An 18,994-nucleotide genomic window follows, 5' to 3' on the forward strand; every position below is an offset into this window, starting at 1 on the left:
AAAACAGAGGAAAGTCGAGGGGAAAGAGAGCTATTTGAAGCGCCGCGACGGAAGACTCTAGAAGGTGCACGTGACTGTGGATAGCACTAGCGATATCTCAGTATATCATGAGGTCATTCTTCATCTTCACATTTCCTCTTCACGTTGGGCAATATTGGAATAGTTTGGTTGAAACATATGTAAATTCAACCACATCCCTAAAGGAAATCAAAAACTCAAGTGCCACAGGCACTGCCTTGCATCACTCGATCTATAACGAACGAATGGGGATATCACGCTGCCAAGTACATAAAAAGAATTCACACAAAAGCCACACATCTATTCCTCCAATTGTTGCAATTGCTCCCAGCCATCTTCACTCATAAGCTGTTCCTTAACTCGTTCTCTCAACTCCTCAATCTGGCTCCCCAGCGCCTCAGTCCACTGACCCTCAACGGTAGCAACCTTATCCTTCAGATCCGTCGTAAGGGCCAGCTCTTCATCCGCACGCGTCTCCTGCATTTCACGACGGACATCCTCTTCCGATTCTCCCCGCTTAATACGCTGCGCTTCCACAAGCTTCTGGCTAGCCCGCATGACAGCAGACCGCACCTCATGCAAGAGACATAGTAGATTCGTCTGCGACTCAATGAACTGATAGCTCGATTTCTCTGCATGTGACAGCAGTGTATACAAATACTGCAATGGATGCTCATGGTAGCTCGGGTTTTCCTCGTATTCGTCCGCGGGGATCTGCACCTGGAAGCCGCGCAGGTCCTCCGGCGCCTGCTGCACAAGAGCCAGGAGAGACGGGGCGATATCCCAGAATGCGGAGAGCTGCACCTCCACGCCTCTCATGACGTTCTGTTCGATGACGTCCAGGAAGGTCTCGAGCCGGGTTAGTGCCTCGTTTTCGTATTGCACGCGTCGGTCTAGTGCGTCCTGGGTGAAGAATGTTTGCGTCTCCCGCAGCTTGTCTTCATTTTTGGTCTGCTTGTAGGGAAGTAAGGCGACGGCTTTGTATTTGTCATCGCGGTCGCTGATCAGGTCGAATGACTCGCGGTGGAGCTGCTCGCGGGCTTCAAAGAGCCATTTTAGTTGCGTCAATTTCTCTAGGAGCTCGGGCTTCTCGTCGCCTTCTTCCTGGGTTTGATCGGGTGTCCCGCTCTGTGCATCGTCCGAGAGCATACTGCTCAGCTGGTCAATGCAGGCTGTTGCTCTGGCAATTCTGTCGACGAGAATAGCGTGCATTGGCTTGAGCACTGTTTCTTGGTACGTGTCTAGCTGGCGTTTAACCATTGACCTTTCTCGCTCGTTCTCCGCGGCAATCATCGCTGCCTCTGCCTCTGCTGCTTCCGCAAAGGTCAGACTGCCTTCTTGAATCTGGCTTTGGATGTTTGCCCTGAAGTGGCGATGGCCCTCGTCGACTTGTTCCTGGTGCTCTTGAAGCATTCGCTCCACGTCAGCCTTATATCGATGTCTGGTGGTTTTGATCTCCGCGAGGTCAGTAATTGACCGGACCGTGGTTCGGTGGGTAACCAAATCAGGGTGGCTGTTGTTCACAGCAGGATGGTGGCGGGGATAAGGCGGAGGTAGGGTGATCAACCGCGAGATATCTAAATTACGGCTTTCGTAACGATACCCAGTTCCGGTGGAATTTGCAGGAGACCCTTCATGCCAGCCGACCTTCTCAGGTGGGTACTCATCAGAGCCATATTCCGTCCCCCCATAGTTCATGCGCACATCCTTTGGTTGAGAAGGCGTCAACTCCTGGTCCCCGTGCATCGCCTCCCGAGGCAATCCCATGTACTTCGATTCCCGCTTAGACCGCTGGACTCTTCTCTCGGCCCCCTCGCCAGTAGAACCAGTTGCCGACTCCCACCAGCGACTTGGTGCGCGGCCTCGAGAGCTCTCATCATTGCTCATGTTGAGGCTGGCAATCGGTGATAGGCAAGGCTGGTAGTTATTCCACCACGCAGACTCCGGTCGACCTGCTCGATTTTGTGGGATGTCTAGTTTTGGCTGGGGCTTAGGCTTTGGTGGTTGTTTGGCCGGTAGCTCGAAAAGATTGCGGCGCACATCGTCTACTTGGAAAGATTCCCAGGCCTTAGAGTACCGCTGGCGCCGGATCTGAGATTCGGCAAGCAGGTAGTCCGCAAATATCTTGAGTGCTTCCGCATCATCCTCGGCACTTGCTTCTTTATCAATGAAGGTCTTATGTCTTTGAATCGCATCCTGTAGGAAAGCAGGATCCTGTCGAAGGATAGATTCCATTGACACCTGCGCCGTTTGGTGTCCCGGTGTTCGGCGCGGCGACAAGGGTTTCATAGTCGTCACGGCATCGTTCGGCATGTGAAGAATGTGAGAGATAGGACGGTCTTCCGCTCCTCGGGATGGTGCACGGGAGCGTGAGCGTGGTCGAACTTCTTTTGCTGAGTTGAGAGGCGGAGTTGGTAGCGCTTTTGGTGGTACTGCTTGGCTGGCTTCTTTGGGATGTGCTGAGGAGCCCACTCCATTAGGGTTTGGTGAAAATGGAGGCGTATTTGCAAATGTAGCCGTGGGACCAGCAGAGCTGGGTTGTTGTCTGGGAGTCCCATAGGGTGACTTTTCTGGAAGAAGAGCGCTGGAAGATGCTCGAGGCCGTGAGGCAATATTCTGTGCTTCCGATTTAATGCTGCGAGTACTGCGAGGGGTCTGATCGTACTTTCCCGAGGTGGGATGCCGATCTTGAGTTGGGCTATCGGTCTGGGTTGGTAGAATCAGGTTCGACGGTTTGACCTGCTCGAGGGCATCGGCCCAAGGATTACCATTCGACGATATCGCACTTGGGGTTTCAAAGACCTGACTTTGCCGGTTACGTCGTTCAATTCGCCTCTCACGGATGCCCTTGGCACTGGGATCGCGGACTGCTGAGCTGCGGAAAAGACCGCCACTACCAGGAGTTCTTTGATTAGATGAATCATGGGGATCTTCATTCGTCGGCTCTGTTGCCTTGGCCGCTTTTGCCGTGTCAACATATAAACCCTCCGTTGGTCGACTGTTCAAATATCCTTCGTCTATCCAGTCAGCTGGTGTAGGCGGGATGCTTCCCAGTCCTGTCCCTAGCACAGGAGGTCCCCTCCTCGTCGTCCTATTCGAGCTATGGGTCGTTCTCAGAGATGATTCGGACGAGCCACTCACGCTGACGGACCTTGCAGCAGGAGGAGGCCCTGGAGGTGGCGGCGGAAGTGGCATTCCGGGCTCCCAGTTACTATTTGACGGGGATCGATTTCGGGAATGGCTCGCTGCCCTCGATGACCCCGCACTGCTTACCACAGCCCCAGCAGATGCGGCTCTGCGAGATCCAGGGGGTCGGGATGGTGTGTCGAAGTGAGCAGCTGCAGACATATGCTCGTTAAAGGCGGACGAGGCCTGACCCTGGTCATATTGTGCCAGCCGAGGCCTGTGGCTTGCTGCGGTATGATATTGCGTAGCTTGGTCATTATAAGACATGCCATGGTACTCCACTCGACTTTGGGAGACAGATCTACTTGCTGGATGTCCCTGCGGGGGCGGTGGAGGAGGTAGCGACTGGCACTGAGAGTCAGACGCGTAGGCCATAGATAGCGGCCTTGGCCGATTTGAACGTCTTTGATACTGAGCAGGCATATCAAAGCCACCCTCCCTGTTATCAGGCGGAGAAGGTGTCCCAGCAAAGTTAGGGTTTGCCTGACCGGTAAAGTCCTGGGGCATTTGATTTTGGTTGGGAGGTGAGTATGGCGGAGGAGGTGGAGACAACGATACATCTACACAAGGATCAATATCGATTCAAAGCGAATTTTGGGATATCACTAGTGTAGAGAGGCACAAGCTATGATCAAGACTCACCCGGATTATTTCTTTGCGGCGTCACACGATGCATAGTACCCGGGGGAAGATACGGGGCCTGCGCCTGGGGCCTGCCCGGAGGCCCCCAGTCCTGGGGATTATAAGGAACATTGTATGCGTTTCTGGACGCCATCGAAGATGATGAAACGGATCTGCCGTTAATAGGAGATGGAACAGCAGGCGAAAGACCGTGAGTAAACGGGCTCGACAGTGAGGTCGATGATAAAGGTGTCGGTGTTAATCCAAGACCAGCTCCAAGACCCTGGTATTGAGGACCGCTCAGTGCTGTTGTCAACAATGGCGGCTGTACCGCATGTTCTCGGCGACCTGGTGATAGCTGATTGCTGGGACTCGCAGATGTCGATGACCAGCCTGGGTAATGGTTCAACGGCTGTTCGACGCCTGCATGATTTGAACTCAACCAGCTAGAGAGAGGATCAGTATGTAGAAATTCCCGAGGAGGATCAGATGGGTCACACCTATTCATATTGGGCTGTGCATCCATTTAGGAGGCCCGATCGGAAGCCATGGCCGCCTGGAATGAAAGAGGATAACCCAACAGAACAGAGAAAAAGCTATTGGCTCGAAAGAGGCGAGACGCTAATTTTTCTATCAACTGCGGAGGGCAAGCTGGGAGGGGAATAGCCCCATAGTTGCAGAGCCGGTAACAAGAAATCTATATTTGGAACAGAAAGAGAAGAATTCCCAAGAACAAATGAGCCAGGCCGTAGCGGGGATTGTTATGCACCTTGGGAGATTCTCGTCACATTCGAGGTCCAAGCTCGGCGCGTATCGCTCTCTGTGAGAGGTCCAACATCCTTGTCTTCCCTTGTCCCCCATAATAAACCAGGCCAGAACATAGGGGATTTTCCTAGTAGAGCAGGGTATCTACAAGGTACAAAGTACTCCGTACAGATCTTCTACATTTAAAAGGATCAGATTTCTTTTTTTCCAGGATTCTTATTGGTATTTGCCAGCATAAACTCCTAACTACTGCTTCCTTAAGGAATTATATGCCCACGTGTCTCACCCCGAAGGAAGACCGTCGGATCCGATAAACTGTTCGATATTAGTATCAAGACTAACAAGCGATGGCAAGCAATATGTGATAGAAGGAAATTTCAGATTAAAGCCTTGTCACAGGCGGTGGTCGTCAATTTTAAATCCTTACGTTGACCGTCGTGATAAATTGAAGTGAATCATCATAAAAGGAGAGACAAGAAAGGAGTTGTCACACTTACGGAAAGCAGAGATAATGCAGATCGCCCATTGCGCCTGCAAAATTAGTTCGCTCAACGGTTTCTATTCAAGATCCGTCAGCGTCGAGTACTGAATGGACATTGCAGCAATGTGTGAGACTGAATTGATCAGGCATGACAGTTTATCGTCTTCGCCAGCAAGCTGACTTGGACATATGCTTGTCTTTTTGTGTCGTTTCATCATGTAAGGTCGGAAAGGGAAAGGAGACAAGGTGTACATACACCTACAGTCAAGACAAGAAAGTTCTTGGAGCTTGAAAGTTCTTGGAAAATATCTGTGTCTTCAAAAAATCATTAGCACCAGCCAACGAAATTTGATGAGTGAAATTATGAGTAGGAGTGAATGTCAGAAAGGCATGAATGGTTATTAAAAAGATTGTGTCAGCATCGAAAACTCGAATCAGACTCGTCATCTAAAGGGTATCATCATAAAAGGTAGGGCAGAACAAAGAAAAAATCACTCAATCGCATACCTTCTACAGTTACAGTTGGGTCTCAAGCGGGCATAATCATAAAGGCTTCTATTCAAAAACGGTTAGTGACTGTGTCACACAACCATCTCACGAGTTGATGAATATATGGTATGTCTCAGTGGGCGAGGTTTTCTAGGCCTGCCGCAAAAAGGCATCTCCAATCATGACCGGACATTTTTTGTAAACGCCGTCGGAGCCCAGTGCCGTTTCATCTTCGGACAGTGAATATTGCAGGAAAGGTGCTTGAGGCTTACCATTTGAGCCAGCGCAGTAACCTATTGGTCTTCGAAACGTTAGTTCGTGCTCTGAAAAGAATTTTCATGCAAATTTTGTGGTAGGGTTAAAATCAGAAATAGCCATTTGTATCATCACCGACCCGAAGGTCTGAGACGGTAATTTCCAGCGTATTTTCATACACATCGCGTTCATCATGATAGAGGGGAAAGGTTGAGATTGAAATAGGACAAGAATAACTCACCATCTGCGCTTTGGTGTGCATTGATATCTGCAAAGACTAAGACGTGGGTATTACCATCATTTCTGGAAAGGCAAGTTAGCTCAGTCCAACTCAAGATTTTGTGTGATAATTCAAAGTGATGAGGTGAGATCAGCCTGACGTGCAATAACATAAGTTTCATTCCCCTTGAGGTCAAAGACTCTAGTTTGTTTGGTTAAGGGTATCATCATGTTGGGTGTGGTTGTGTTGGGGGGAAGGAGTTGACAAGATCTTACCATCATTGCAGATCCTGCAGAGCGACTGTTGGTTAGTGGAAAGACATATTGTGTCAAATTATTGTAGTTGGCTCAAGGCCAGAGATCAATCGACCTCAGTCTCCGTTTGCATTGGAAGCATCAACCATGCTGAAGATGGGAGTAGGATGATAAAAGGGAAAAGAGTGAAAGCAGAAATTTGTACTTTTTTCAAGCTCTGACGGCACGGAATCACCTTCAGCCGGAGCTAGCCTTTGTTGGGACTAGCCCGTCATAGGCGAGTTCTGCTTACGTCAAGTACCTCCAACGGCCCGCGTCCCGAGGTGACCTGGGCATTGAATGTATACTGCAGATGTACATACAGAGTACTGCAATATGGAACACAGAGAAGGAAAGTCAGAACCTAATCATGAAATTATTTCAATTTATTGTTCTACACCCCACGAGCACAATACTCATCTATATCTATATATGAGATCGCTTCTTTTCGCGAGCCCAAAATTGGCATAGAACAGCTAACATAGCTAGCATGCACACATCGAGGGCAATAGTCCAGTTATATCCAATAAGATACCTCGGAGCATCAACAGTCTTCCACACGCTAAATGAAAAAGAAGTAGTCAGTATGAGATCCAGCATCAATAGATCGCACCAACACTCACAAAAGTGGAATCCAAGCCCCAAAGGTGTTGCCAATGGTATTCATTGCACTGATGACAAGAGCACGCTCCTCAGCACTATGAGCACAAATCTCATTTGCCCAGGCATAAATAATAGCCGCAATGCCGTTCGCGGTGCCAGACAGGAAGAACGCAAAAAACTTCAGTCCGACAGGGACATTCCAAATAGCGAGCACGATGCAAGCAAAGATATTCAGCGCAGCAGTGGCAGCAATCAAGCTAGCCTTCGCATCGTACAAATCAGATAAAACTCCACAGATCACAGAGGCTACAATGGTAACCGCCGGCAAGACTGTCGTGATTGTATTAATGCTCTCAACTGAATATCCCTCCTCCTTAAGCCAGATCGGTAGGCCGCTGTTCGAGGATACGCCGTCTGCCTGTGAGAAAAAGAAGGCAAATGCAACGAGAACCCAAAGTCGCCAGCCTTTCAAGATCTGGAGAATCCTGGACTTGGTGAAAGGTTGGCGGGCTTCGCGGTTCTCGGATGCCATGCGCTCTTGTGCCAGACGGATCTCATCAGCACTGAGGAAGCGCGAGTTACACTTGTCCGGTGTGCTGGGGAGAATGCATAGGCCTAAGAAGGCGATTGGGATTGTGCATGCAAAGCCTAATATCCTTAGCATGTGTCTCTGTTTTTCTTTTCTGTATAACACTCGGGATACACTCACAAATGATGTACAGCCATCTCCACCCTTCGACCCCATACCGACCATCAAGCGTGGCATGAGCTCCCGCTTGAATGTACCCCGAGCTCATGCTGCCGACCTGAGAGGCAATGAAGAAGATTGCGCCTCGACGGGACAATTCTGAGCGCTTGTACCAGCTGCCCAAGTACCACTGCACAGCAGGGAAGAAAAAGCCGCCGAGGGCACCGACAAAGAACCGGAGAGCGTAGAGCTGGGTGACATTGCTGGCCTTGTATTGCGCCAGCGTGAAGACACCCCAGAGTAGATCGGCGGCAGGCAGGAAATAATTGACGGGGCAGCGAGTCATCTATGAAAGCCAATCAGCAAATCAGGATATCCATAGAATCGATTATAAACGACCACGAACCAACAATGTCAGAGGAATCTGCATAGTAATAAAGCCAACCCTATACCAACATTAAAATCAGGATCGATCTTCAATTACCACTCGCAAGGCACCATCACCACCTATCAAATCGACATACATGTAGACGGTCTGCAGATAGTTCAATTGATTCCCAAACAGCTTCAAATCCTCCTTCATACCAGACACATAGGCTGTGCTTGTAGCCGAGGAATCCAAGACCTTGGCCCAGTGCGCCAGGAAGACGAAGACGATGATCAATCCGTCGAGCTTGAGGATCAGCCGCCGCTCGGCCGGGGTATCTGTTGGCGCAAACCACTCATACCATTTCTGACGTATGGACTCAGATCCAGCCGCGTTGTCTGGTTTTCTGGGGTTTTCCTCGGCTTCTATTGTCTGCGGAGCTTTCTCAATGGGTAGAGAAGACATGGTTGGATACCCACTTCCAGGGCTATGTATCTCCTAACAACAATACTAGCCTTTTGAGTGTGGGGATTTGGCACCGATTGACAGATTTCTTCATCTCTTAATTTTTTTGGAAGCTCCGAAGTATTATAGGGCTGAGTTGGAGCACGCCATCGGCCACTCAAATTAACGAATCTGACGCTATCGCCAAAACTGCATCAAGCAATTGCCAAGCCCAATTCTGATTCGCTGGGGGCCTTGGGCTCCGGAATAGTTACAGAGATATAGTTCCAACCCTGAAGAAATGCCGGTGCTGCAGGGTCTATAGAATTAATGCAGACTGTATGAACTACAGACATTAGCTACATTCTTTGTGGATTCTGGCGGTGTTCCCATCCACTATGTGCACTATAGGGATATGTACACGGAGTAGGTAGCAGTACAGAACTGTATAAATTTATGATCTTCTTTTATTTCTAATCCCCGACTTATGCGGGTATAAGTATCGTAAAGCGCTGAAAACACAACTGCAACGAGGCAGAGGTCGGAAGACCAAAACGTAAACTCCAACTAGCTAATCGTCATATCCAAGAATGAAGTAGATGAATAGATCATGTTAGGTGGGAGTGTGCCGGAAACCAGCACTAAAAAAAAGAACCTCTCAGCGAGACGCTCATTTCTTGTACTTGTTGTACATAGCAATGATCTTCTCTACCTCCTCCTTCGAGCCAAGGAAGACACCACTCTTATCGTGAATACTCTCAGGGACAACCTCCATCAATCGCTCCATGCGCGAGTTGACAGCAAGGCCGCCTGCATTCTCGAAAACCATGGCCATAGGCGCACACTCGTACAGGATACGCAGCTTACCCTTGGGGCTCTTTGAGTCGGCCGGGTAGGCGAAGATACCACCGTACAACAGAGTACGGTAAGCATCGGCAACCATGCTACCAATGTAACGGGCGCTATAGGGTTTGCCACCGTTTTCGGGATACTTGAGGCTGTGGAAGTAGGCGTTGCACCACTCGTCCCAGTACTGGCTGTTGCCCTCATTGACGGAGTAGATGGCGCGCGAAGGGGGCAGTTTCATGTTGGGGTGGGTGAGGATGAACTCGCCCAGCGAGTTCTCAAGTGTGAAACCGTTGACGCCGCCACCGCGCATCGTGATCACCAACTGCGCTGAGGCGCCGTACATGGTGAAGCCGGACGCCACTAGGCTGGTACCCGGGTGAAGCAGGTCCTCTGGGCCGACTGTCTTGTTGGGTCCCAGAACCTCGTCAGGGAGCTGGAAGATACCGAAGATGGTGCCGACAGACACACCGGCGTCCAGGTTGGAGGAACCGTCGATAGGATCACAGACGACGGCATAACGAGCATTGGGGTGCTCGTCGAACCGGATCACCTCCTCTTCTTCTTCTGAGACGACAATGCGGCATTTGCCGGAGCCGCGCATCGCGGAGATGAAGATGTCATTGCCAATCACATCCAGCTTCTTCTGGTCATCACCGGTTATGTTTGAGGAACCAGCCAGTCCGGTAAGGTTGATCAAGGAGGCACGACGGATGTAGTAGGCAATTGACTTGAAAGAGAACTGTAAGGCATGGCACAAGAGAGTGAAGTCACCCGAGGCTTCGGGGTGCTTGATCTGTTCTTCTGTGAAGAAGCGGGAAAGTGTGACGATATCAGTATTGATGTTCTCCGCTCCGACTGGGGGTGCTGAGGCCATTTTGAGGTATTGGAAGGTATTGAAAAGATTAAATTATTCAATTGAGTTTCAAAAGCGTTAAGTAGTAAAAGTATGTAGAAAAGAAAAATGTAATTCAACGTCAAGAGGAGGATCAAACCGGGTAGAAGTAGAGAAGTGACCTCAGAGAGCTTCCCGGCTTTCGTTTTCGTCATTTGCCCCGCGTGACCTTCCCCCTGCCCGGTTTCCCCCCCTTGCCGGAAATCCCCGTTTCTTAACTATAGACATTTCCTAGCAAAAGTCTTCGATTCTTGTTGATCGCTGCATGAAATTCGACCTTTGAATGATAAGCTCCTATACGCTTTCTCATTAGCTATTCCTCCATACCAATATGTTCAATCTCATCGAAGATGCGCTGTTCAAGGGTCTAGATCCTTCCGATCTGTCCCTTGCCCGGCCTCGGGATCAGCAACGGAAGAATAAATTCCCTATACCCCACTCACAGTCATGCGCACTTGAAAAGTTCCTGGGCTTTAGGTAATGCCATTGGTGTAGCTAATGAAAAGGGACCGTCTACGCTATGAATGATAGTTCGGTGTGGATATGTATAGGGATCTACAATGGAGCAATAACAGGGATCGGTATAATGTAGATGATGTATAAGTCTGGACCCTGTACGTTACAAAAGGGAAAGAAGTGGGACACTCCCACTGTGAAACAAGAAATCGGACTAGTCCACAGGATCCTCCTCCAACAGGGTCTTGAAGCTGAAAGGTAGGAAAGGAATACCCTCACCGACGAAATGTTTGCTCATCGCCTCAACCCAGTGAAGACGAAGCGAGTGCAACATGGCACTGGTACCTTCCATCACACACAGAATGCAAATAGTCAGTACAAACCAGAGATAGAAGCTGACAACAATCATGATAACACGGGTCACGGGGTTCTCCTGCTCAAAGGCACTACCAATAGTCATGGTCCAGAGAACGATCGAGAGTTGCTGGTGAGCAAGTGACAGAGCCCACAGACGAAGGTAAGAGGCCGTATGAGAGATACAGTTGAGACAGAATTCGATGGTGTGGATGACTTGGTGGATCATGATGTCGCCGAAGTCGAACTCCTCGTGTTCTTCGGCGTCATTGATATCCTGGGAAAGCATGGCCACGCCTTCTCCGTCGCTAGCCATACTGTCACGGCCCATCGCGCCGTCCATATCACCATCGGCGTCAAGGGCACTTACCCGGGAGTTCTCGCCGAGGCCGCGGTAACCCAGGGCACGAGCACGGTTGTGCTCATAGCGGAGCCAGAATGGCTTGAGGAAGAGCATGATAGGTACCTGGGCGACAGCGACGAGGAGCAGGAGAACCTGAACCAAGCTCTGGCCAGGATAGAGCTGTTCTTCTACCGTACCAGGGCTCAGGAACATGAAAATGAGCATGTTGAGGAGGCCGGGAGGGTTCACTCCCTTCTCCTGCCAGTTCACAGACCACTTGTAGAGTATAGTGAGGACAAGATAACCAAAGATTGACTGGAAGAAGAGCAATCCAGGAACAAAGTTGCCCCAAATGTCAACCTTAGACTTGAAGTGCCGTCCATTGACGTACTGCAAGCAAAGAGCATAGGTCATGTGGCACCATCCAAGGAGAACACTCATCTTCATCTTCATACTGTTCGAAAAGAGCAAGGAATTGTCTGCCTCGTGCCAGTTCCAGTCCAGACCAATGGGATAACGATATCCTTCTTTCAATGTCGCCTCGACCATTTTGTTGGGCTCGATGTTCTCGGGCCATTGCCACTGACTGGGGAAGATGGTGAAAGATTTGGAGAAGATATCGTTGTAAATAAAACCGGTGTAGATCGAGAACAGACCCATCATCAACATGATGTATCGTCCATAGAATGCCATGTACGTCAGTTCATCCAGTTTAGTCCGCGCCAGCTTCTTTTCCCAGAAAATCATAGCAGAAGCGGCCAAGGTCATAAGTGCACCGTGACCACAATCACCAAACATGACTGCGAACAAGAAGGGGAAAGTAACGACCGTGTACAGACCAGGGTTGACTTCCGAATACTTAGGGATACCGTAGGCATTCACGATTGTTTGGAATCCTTCGGTGAACTTGTTCGTCCTGACAAATGTTGGGGGGGTCTTGTTGGTTCGGATCTGATTGACAATTGTAGGAACAGTGAGGCCCGCGCGGTCATTCACGTCTTGAAGGGTTGACTTGATCAAAGCAAGAGAGTTCGTCGGACACCACGCCTCGGCGATTAGGGTCTTCCGCGCTTGATCGTATGAGAATTTGTTCAAGGTATCGTAAACAGCCTTCTCCTTCTTGACAATGATCATCCACGCGGCGAGCGAGCGAGCAATCTGCGAGAGCTCTGCGTCAAGGGTGTTCTTGGTGTTACGGAGCACATTGCCAACGTCGCCGAGACGGGTGTTCACTTCGTGAATCTGGTCTCTTCTCAATTCGCTATTCTCATCAACACCATACAAGGATGCGTTGAGCGACTCCGAAATCTTTCGAATCTTAGCAAGGATGTTCTTGCCGTGAGCGAAGATGACGAAAACATTCTTGTGGATTTCCTCGTTGGTCATCGGGTCGATGATGGGCTCCGGGATCTCAGACTGGTTCATGTAAAGGTTTCCACGCAGTGTGCGCCATAGAATACGCTCAAAGGCACCAATGCGATCCCGGGGGATAACACCAGCAACGAATCCAATGTTCATTTCCGAGAAGCTCTGTTGACCCTGAGTGTCTCCATTTTGACGAGGGGCGTGGTGCTCAACATCGCGGAGCAAGGGAGCTTCATCATTGTCCAAGGACTGACGAATGTCATCTGTTTGTGTATGGGCCTATTATGGTTAGCTTCGTCTATCAACAGCAGTATGCTCGAAGCCACCTACCCGATCGAAGAATCCACCGGCCTCTCTGAGTACCCATCGCCATTCGCTCAGCTCGATTTCGCGTTTCTTCAAAGTCTCATAGCTATCGTTTAAAGAGATAATGCGCTGTTCAAGGCTCTCGCTACGATCGGCCAACTCATCGATCTCTGACGCTAAAGGGGCAGCCAAAGTATCAGAGAAATCCGAGGAAGACCTCATGGGGATTGCGGCCTTTTCCATCTGTTGGTGGAAGTAGCGGAGCTGTCTTTCGACATTGTCTAGGCGACGGATTTCTTTTGTAAAGGTTCTTTGGAAAGCGTTTGTGTCCGGGTTGAGCTAGCAGAGGTCAGCGGGAGCATCGAAGCAAAGCGTTCTTCGTCACCTACGTCTCGGAACTGAACCTGACCAACTTCACCCAAAGCGCTAACAACCTCTCTTCCGATTTCGTTGGCAATGTAGAGCTGGGTCAAGCTCATATCCGCCGAGCGGAAGAAGGTGTCCCGCGGAGCCATGGTGTAAGGAGGCTACCAGGAGCCGTGTCTTTTGGTAGGAAGACAGGAAAGTGTAGAAAGCTAAAGAGCGACAGTAAATAGATAGATTCAATGAAAGGCACAGATCCTTGGCTCTGTTGTTGCAGATAGTCCGGGCTCTACTTAGACTTGTTCTCGGGTGGCTTTGTCAAGCTGGCTGCATCTAGTCATGTGACTTGGATTACACGTGATGTCATACGGCGACTAACACCTAAATAACTAATGATGCTTTCACCCAATCCCCATTGCAGTTCCACCAAGACAGACGAAATGATATGATCACCGCCCGCCCTCCTTTCTATCTACAGCCCTCTGTATTCCAGGGTTCTGGATCAGAAGGGGGTCTATCATAATCGCCTACCGGGGAATGGGCGCAGCCTTGGTCAATTCCTCAACAGATCTTAGTTAAGGAACAAGTATACCATCACATGCTACAAAAAATGAGTTTCTATGTGTTATCAGGGCATATATTCTCTGCTAGAATGCCATGAAAATAGTCCCATGGTTTCTAACTATATATATATATATATATATATATATTTCTACAATATTTTAATCGACACTGATTCTCCTTTATCAATCTCCTTGTTACATGAGTGGCCCTAATTCCTTTTGAGATTCTAGGTATACAACACGGGACTTGTCGTTTTTTTTTTTCTTGAGTTCATCATTCAGTAAACGGTGAGTGCATAGTATCCAAGAGCTGTCTTAACTTGGAAATATTGATATACGTTCTACTACCCCGAGGATAGGCGCACGCCACAGCCCAGCAATACCTATATGTGGTGCCCTGTTTACATTGATGGTGAATGTAAATGCTATTCCATCGTCTAGATTGCATTTCCGGTGGTCTTGATGCGTTGGATATTATTTGCACTCTAGTGCGCGAAGGGACTTCTCTAGGCTTTAAAAATCACACCACACCCACACAACGCTTCCTCTTCTTCTCTTTCTCCTTTGGACTTATACAGTGTATGCCACATTGGGTACGTTTACTTTCCTAAATGTGTTCAAATTTCTCAATATAATGCCACTTGCAGTGACGGAGAAGTCTAGGGGTATGTAGACGCCCGTGACGAGCTAAATGAGCGTTGAGCAGGCACATTTGATAGCCAAACCCTGGAGCTTTTGAATATCACCAAGTGAGGTGATACTTCCTCTGCTGTACTATCTGGTGGGATTATCCAGCTCAAATAGTGCAACCACGTCACCCTCAATCGACTCCTCGTGGTAGATAGCAAACCCAGTCCTCTGCAGCACTTTCACACTGCCTATATTCGCTCTGTTGCACGCCGCAAACAGCTTCTCCTTTTTCAACTCCAATACAGTCCCCTCAAAACCCATTCTGTCAAGTTTCCACCATGCATCTATAATACCAGCAACTGCCTCGGTGGCATAGCCCATTCCCCAGAAGTCCGGATGTATATTGTACCCAACTGAGGGGGCTGGGGTAAGAGCGTTTATTCCCGCTGCTCCGATAACTTTCTGTAATGGATCCTCGGAGCGGATTATGGCGAAGAAGAACCTTCGTCCGACAGCACCTGACGCATCTGGTGTTGTGAACGTTTTTTTAGTAATGATAGCCTCGGATTCTGATATGTCTTTGTGGGGGACTTTGGGCCAGCTAGAGGAAGTAGCAAGTCAGTGTCTACCCCAGGATATCGTGATAGTTGTTTTTTGGGTTATAATCTTACAGCCAGTCCGCCACGTCTTGTCGTCGTCGGATCTCAAAGATGGCCCCAGCGTCACCCACTGTCAGCGGTCGCAGATACAGGCGACTGGTGTGTATAGGTTCTAGGCTGGCCGGAATTATCACGGATGTAGTTTGGTGGGGGTAGAAGCTCATTTTGACAGGGTTTGCGAGGAGCTTGGAATCGGATTTTGTGTTCTCTGTATATATATATATATAGGTACCGTCGTATTGAGACGCCAATTATGTATGACTACAAATCCGTTCGCATCGTCCCCTTTGCAATTTCACAATTGAGTTGCCGCGGCAGATTACCATACATTTATACTATACATCTATTCGTTGCGTTGTCTACTCCATAGCGTCAGTAGAATTATTTGCGTGAGTCATTGCTGCGGGTCGGACCTCGACTTGGACCCGGACTATGGGTTGTCTTATGCTACAAAGTAGCGATATATGCAATACCCAAGAACACGACACTTTAGTACAGCGAATACCTGTTGTTTGAATAAGTGAAATAGTTTGATATCGAACGTCAACCACCACGCTGGGAGAACGTATCTCCTAGCTCCTTTGGGGCTCTAATATATGTCACCTCTGAAATTCGGGAGCTGGGAAGTTCAAAACTGAGTTGTTTGGTCATTGATAATTACACTCATAATACATAGTCACGAAGGAAAAAAAGGAAAAAAAGCCCAGCCCTATCATCGGTAGACAGCAGCGCCTATCCGAACACAAAGGAACAGATCTGTCCAGTCGTATACAAGTTTTGACTCAGGCACCGCCATCCCTCTTCGCGTATTCCTCCTCCATCCGCTCTTCATACAAGCGATCGGCCTCCTCCTTGGTCAGAGCTCGACCACTATCAGCATTCTGCGACGCGCTGTTCGAGTTGCCAGGCTCGGCCCCAAAGTAGCTGTTGTTGGTCTGGTCGGTAGAAGGGTGTGTAGCTCTGGGAGGCTGTGTGGAGTTGGTTTCATTTTGTTGCTTGTCAAAGAGGTCGGCAGTGGGGACAGGCATTTTGGTGTAAGGTTGAGATTTTTGGTCGGGAGTGTAGCAGCAGTTTTGAGGAGATTAGGCTGAAGGAGGTGAGGATTGTAGATTTGAGATTCAAACTGTGGTGAGTAGAGCATTAGCAGGATGTCGCGAACGCTTTTAACCTGGCAAGTTAGCTTGGTGCTTTGTCGCCACATGTGGTGGCAAAGCCATTCCAAGGTTGGGTTCTACGTCATGTCAACAAAACGGGGCCCGGAAGTGAGAGACCAACAGTCCAGAATAAATGGTAGGACAGCTAGACACTGAAGCACCTAGGGACAATGAAACGAAGTTGAGGTTAAGCTGCCATTCACTGCTTGCACTGGCACTGTTTGAGCGTCGAAGGGACGGTAGATTTGGCATGATGGGGCTGTGGACAATCATCAAGGCTCTGGATGGGGATACAAGAGAAATACATACAAGGAATCGAGAGTACTTGGCGTTACGCCAGGATTTACAAGCTACGTCTCTTCTCCAACCTCGAGCCACTGGCTCAAAACTTGATGAAAAGAAAAAGTTCCACGAATGGAGAGTGCCAAAGAATACGCCTGTCAATGACCCGTAAGCCGTTGAACAGCCTGTTCCGCCGCGCTGTGCAATGCAGGGACCAGACTGTGGTGAACCGCCTTCATGATCGCAGTCACCCAAACAAGGTAAGTATGAAGAAGAAAGAAAAAGAAGAGGAAGAGGCGAGGGAGCTGGGGGTATTTAAGCAAATAGGGGAGGGCGAGAAAGGCGGTGGCAGAAACACACTATCCCTTATTAGCTTCTGATTGGCTAGCAAACGAGGACACGTGATAATGCCAAGACTCACCGACATGTGATATGACTCATCCACCCTCCCTAAAAAGGGAGGATCATTCTGACCTGTCAGGATGAGGAATAGCTTCGACGGAGTATGCACATTACAGAACGTACAGGACACAGGTACCTTGCATTTAATTCCTAGGTTATCAAATGCTTGTGCCAGACACAGTGGAAATGAGCATCTTGCACACACAGACTACAGACGGGAATCAATAATTGAAAACTCCTTGTTCTCGACTCGACGCCTCAAAAACAAGCCAGACTCCATACCCGAGCTTGTGTGGATCCTCCCCTATTCCACAACTTTGTATTGTGGCTCTCACCTCCCGTGCGACCCAAAAACCGACAGACGTTTGAATCACAACTTGATTCGGATACTGTCCGTCGGAAGTATACCTTTGTTCAGAGTGTTTAACAAGATTAAATCGGGTGAGAAACCCACAGTCAATATCAAGATAATATTCAGTAAATGACCATCCTCATCAAAGTGTGCCATGGTTAAGTCAATCTAGTGGGCGCTAGAGTTGTCGGGGGGCATCGGAGAGCTTAGATGGACGGGAATTCCGTCCCCTGTGTACACCGCAGGTCGAGTTGGTGCTTGGCGTGAAGTACATATTAAGATTAATTTACTCTGCTCCGTACGCTCGGGAGATATGCTCTGTCTTTCTCAAAAGTAAAGTACTCCGTACCGATGCGGACCTAATTGTAGTCCTGCTGTTGTGACACTATATTTGAGTTTCTTTTTTTTTTTTGCTTGCTCGAAGACTCTTATCTGCACCATGAACAGTACTATGTGCATGCCCTTACGACAGTCACAGCGATGATCAAGTAAGATGGAGCAAGATGCGAAAAAAGACGGGAAAAAACCCCTAGGCGCCCGGGCTCCGCTATGCATGGCACTTGCATGGTGTCAAAATTTAGTCCATACGGCGAAAGAGGAAAAAAGATCAACAAGTCAGACTTGAAACAATGATGTGATCGTCAATGGCCGGTAAATTCCAACCATTCATAGGATGTAGCAGAAGCAGGGTCGAGACTTGAGACTCGCGACCGCAAAAAAAGGGCGAAGACGGGAGGGTTTACGGAGTGTCTTAATGGTTCTTAGGCCCTAACCAGTGCAGAAGGGGGGCATGATAGGGTGTCATGAGTCCCCGAGCAGGGGGTGGATTCCCTTGAGTGGCTATCATTACTGAAACTGTTTCGACAGAGTGTTGGGACCTCATCATAATGCTTGTCCTGATGGTAGTTGACCAGTCATACAACAGGGATATAAAAATGGTGCCATGGCACGGAGTATCTTTTCAACACACCGTACAAAGAAAAAAGACCAAGGTATACGGAGTCGAACACTCTTCTCAGGTTGGGCCTGCCTATCTTGTAGATGAACCGTGGAAATGCCAAATAGAGTGCTCTGATTCAGAGTTTGTAGGTAGGGCTGGCCAGCCCCCTATTCGCTAGGACTCGAAACTACGTACCTACTACCTAGGTAGGCTGGTGGGGACGTACTTTTTTTTTTTTTTTTTTTTTCTCGATCGTATTATCACAGATGAATCTGGAATTTTCTGTAGGGTATTCCGTACAAGTACGGAGTACGGAGTGTCTATGTTGTACGGAGTAAAAGGGCGAAAAGGGGCTTGGTTAGGGGCATTATTTTCCGAGACTGTGGATCTTGTTTCTAGTTTCAAATATGTTCTTTTTGTGCGATATGTTGTACAGGTATACTGCGTACTCCGTGGATCAGGGACTATGATGAGATGATCCTCATATGGAATGATGCGCAGATCACGTAAAGAGGCGACAGTCTGTACTCCGTAGATGTGTTGGGATTGGCTAGATAAACACATCATGGGATCCTTGCCGCAACGCGGCAAAGAGAGTTGATACGCCGATAGGATGCACATCCAAGTCAGAGCCAGGAAGGAGGGGTTATATCA

The 18,994-nt window shown here is 48.8% G+C and overlaps 6 protein-coding genes across 6 annotated transcripts; all 6 read right to left on the reverse strand.

Annotated features, from left to right (window-relative positions):
• Positions 1 to 318: 318 nt before the first annotated feature.
• Positions 319 to 4,351, reverse strand: N7500_002283 (uncharacterized protein; the record flags this gene model as incomplete). The annotated part of the gene is made up of 3 exons (XM_056673429.1): positions 319 to 3,764; positions 3,847 to 4,271; positions 4,326 to 4,351. 3 exons carry the CDS (start codon positions 4,349 to 4,351, stop codon positions 319 to 321), a joined length of 3,897 nt encoding a protein of 1,298 aa, XP_056533954.1.
• Positions 4,352 to 6,754: 2,403 nt separating this feature from the next.
• N7500_002284 (Major facilitator superfamily domain general substrate transporter) lies at positions 6,755 to 8,451 on the reverse strand (the record flags this gene model as incomplete). Its single annotated transcript, XM_056673430.1, has 5 exons — positions 6,755 to 6,890; positions 6,952 to 7,579; positions 7,641 to 7,965; positions 8,026 to 8,065; positions 8,144 to 8,451. 5 exons carry the CDS (start codon positions 8,449 to 8,451, stop codon positions 6,755 to 6,757), a joined length of 1,437 nt encoding a protein of 478 aa, XP_056533955.1.
• Positions 8,452 to 9,100: 649 nt separating this feature from the next.
• On the reverse strand, positions 9,101 to 10,153 carry fbp1 (fructose 1,6-bisphosphate 1-phosphatase; the record flags this gene model as incomplete). Its single annotated transcript, XM_056673431.1, has 1 exon — positions 9,101 to 10,153. One exon carries the CDS (start codon positions 10,151 to 10,153, stop codon positions 9,101 to 9,103), a length of 1,053 nt encoding a protein of 350 aa, XP_056533956.1.
• Positions 10,154 to 10,841: 688 nt separating this feature from the next.
• N7500_002286 (H(+)-transporting V0 sector ATPase subunit a) lies at positions 10,842 to 13,560 on the reverse strand (the record flags this gene model as incomplete). The annotated part of the gene is made up of 3 exons (XM_056673432.1): positions 13,385 to 13,560; positions 13,020 to 13,334; positions 10,842 to 12,968 (listed from the first exon to the last, which is right to left on the reverse strand). The coding sequence occupies exons 1-3, from the start codon at positions 13,508 to 13,510 to the stop codon at positions 10,842 to 10,844; spliced, it is 2,568 nt and encodes an 855-aa protein (XP_056533957.1). The 5' UTR covers positions 13,511 to 13,560.
• Positions 13,561 to 14,695: 1,135 nt separating this feature from the next.
• On the reverse strand, positions 14,696 to 15,374 carry N7500_002287 (GNAT family N-acetyltransferase; the record flags this gene model as incomplete). Its single annotated transcript, XM_056673433.1, has 2 exons — positions 14,696 to 15,152; positions 15,223 to 15,374. 2 exons carry the CDS (start codon positions 15,372 to 15,374, stop codon positions 14,696 to 14,698), a joined length of 609 nt encoding a protein of 202 aa, XP_056533958.1.
• Positions 15,375 to 15,992: 618 nt separating this feature from the next.
• Positions 15,993 to 16,238, reverse strand: N7500_002288 (uncharacterized protein; the record flags this gene model as incomplete). The annotated part of the gene is made up of 1 exon (XM_056673434.1): positions 15,993 to 16,238. One exon carries the CDS (start codon positions 16,236 to 16,238, stop codon positions 15,993 to 15,995), a length of 246 nt encoding a protein of 81 aa, XP_056533959.1.
• Positions 16,239 to 18,994: the final 2,756 nt, after the last annotated feature.

This window comes from Penicillium coprophilum (genome assembly GCF_028826855.1).
Source record: "Penicillium coprophilum strain IBT 35676 chromosome Unknown utg000002l_segment0_segment1, whole genome shotgun sequence".
Lineage (NCBI taxonomy): Eukaryota > Fungi > Ascomycota > Eurotiomycetes > Eurotiales > Aspergillaceae > Penicillium > Penicillium coprophilum.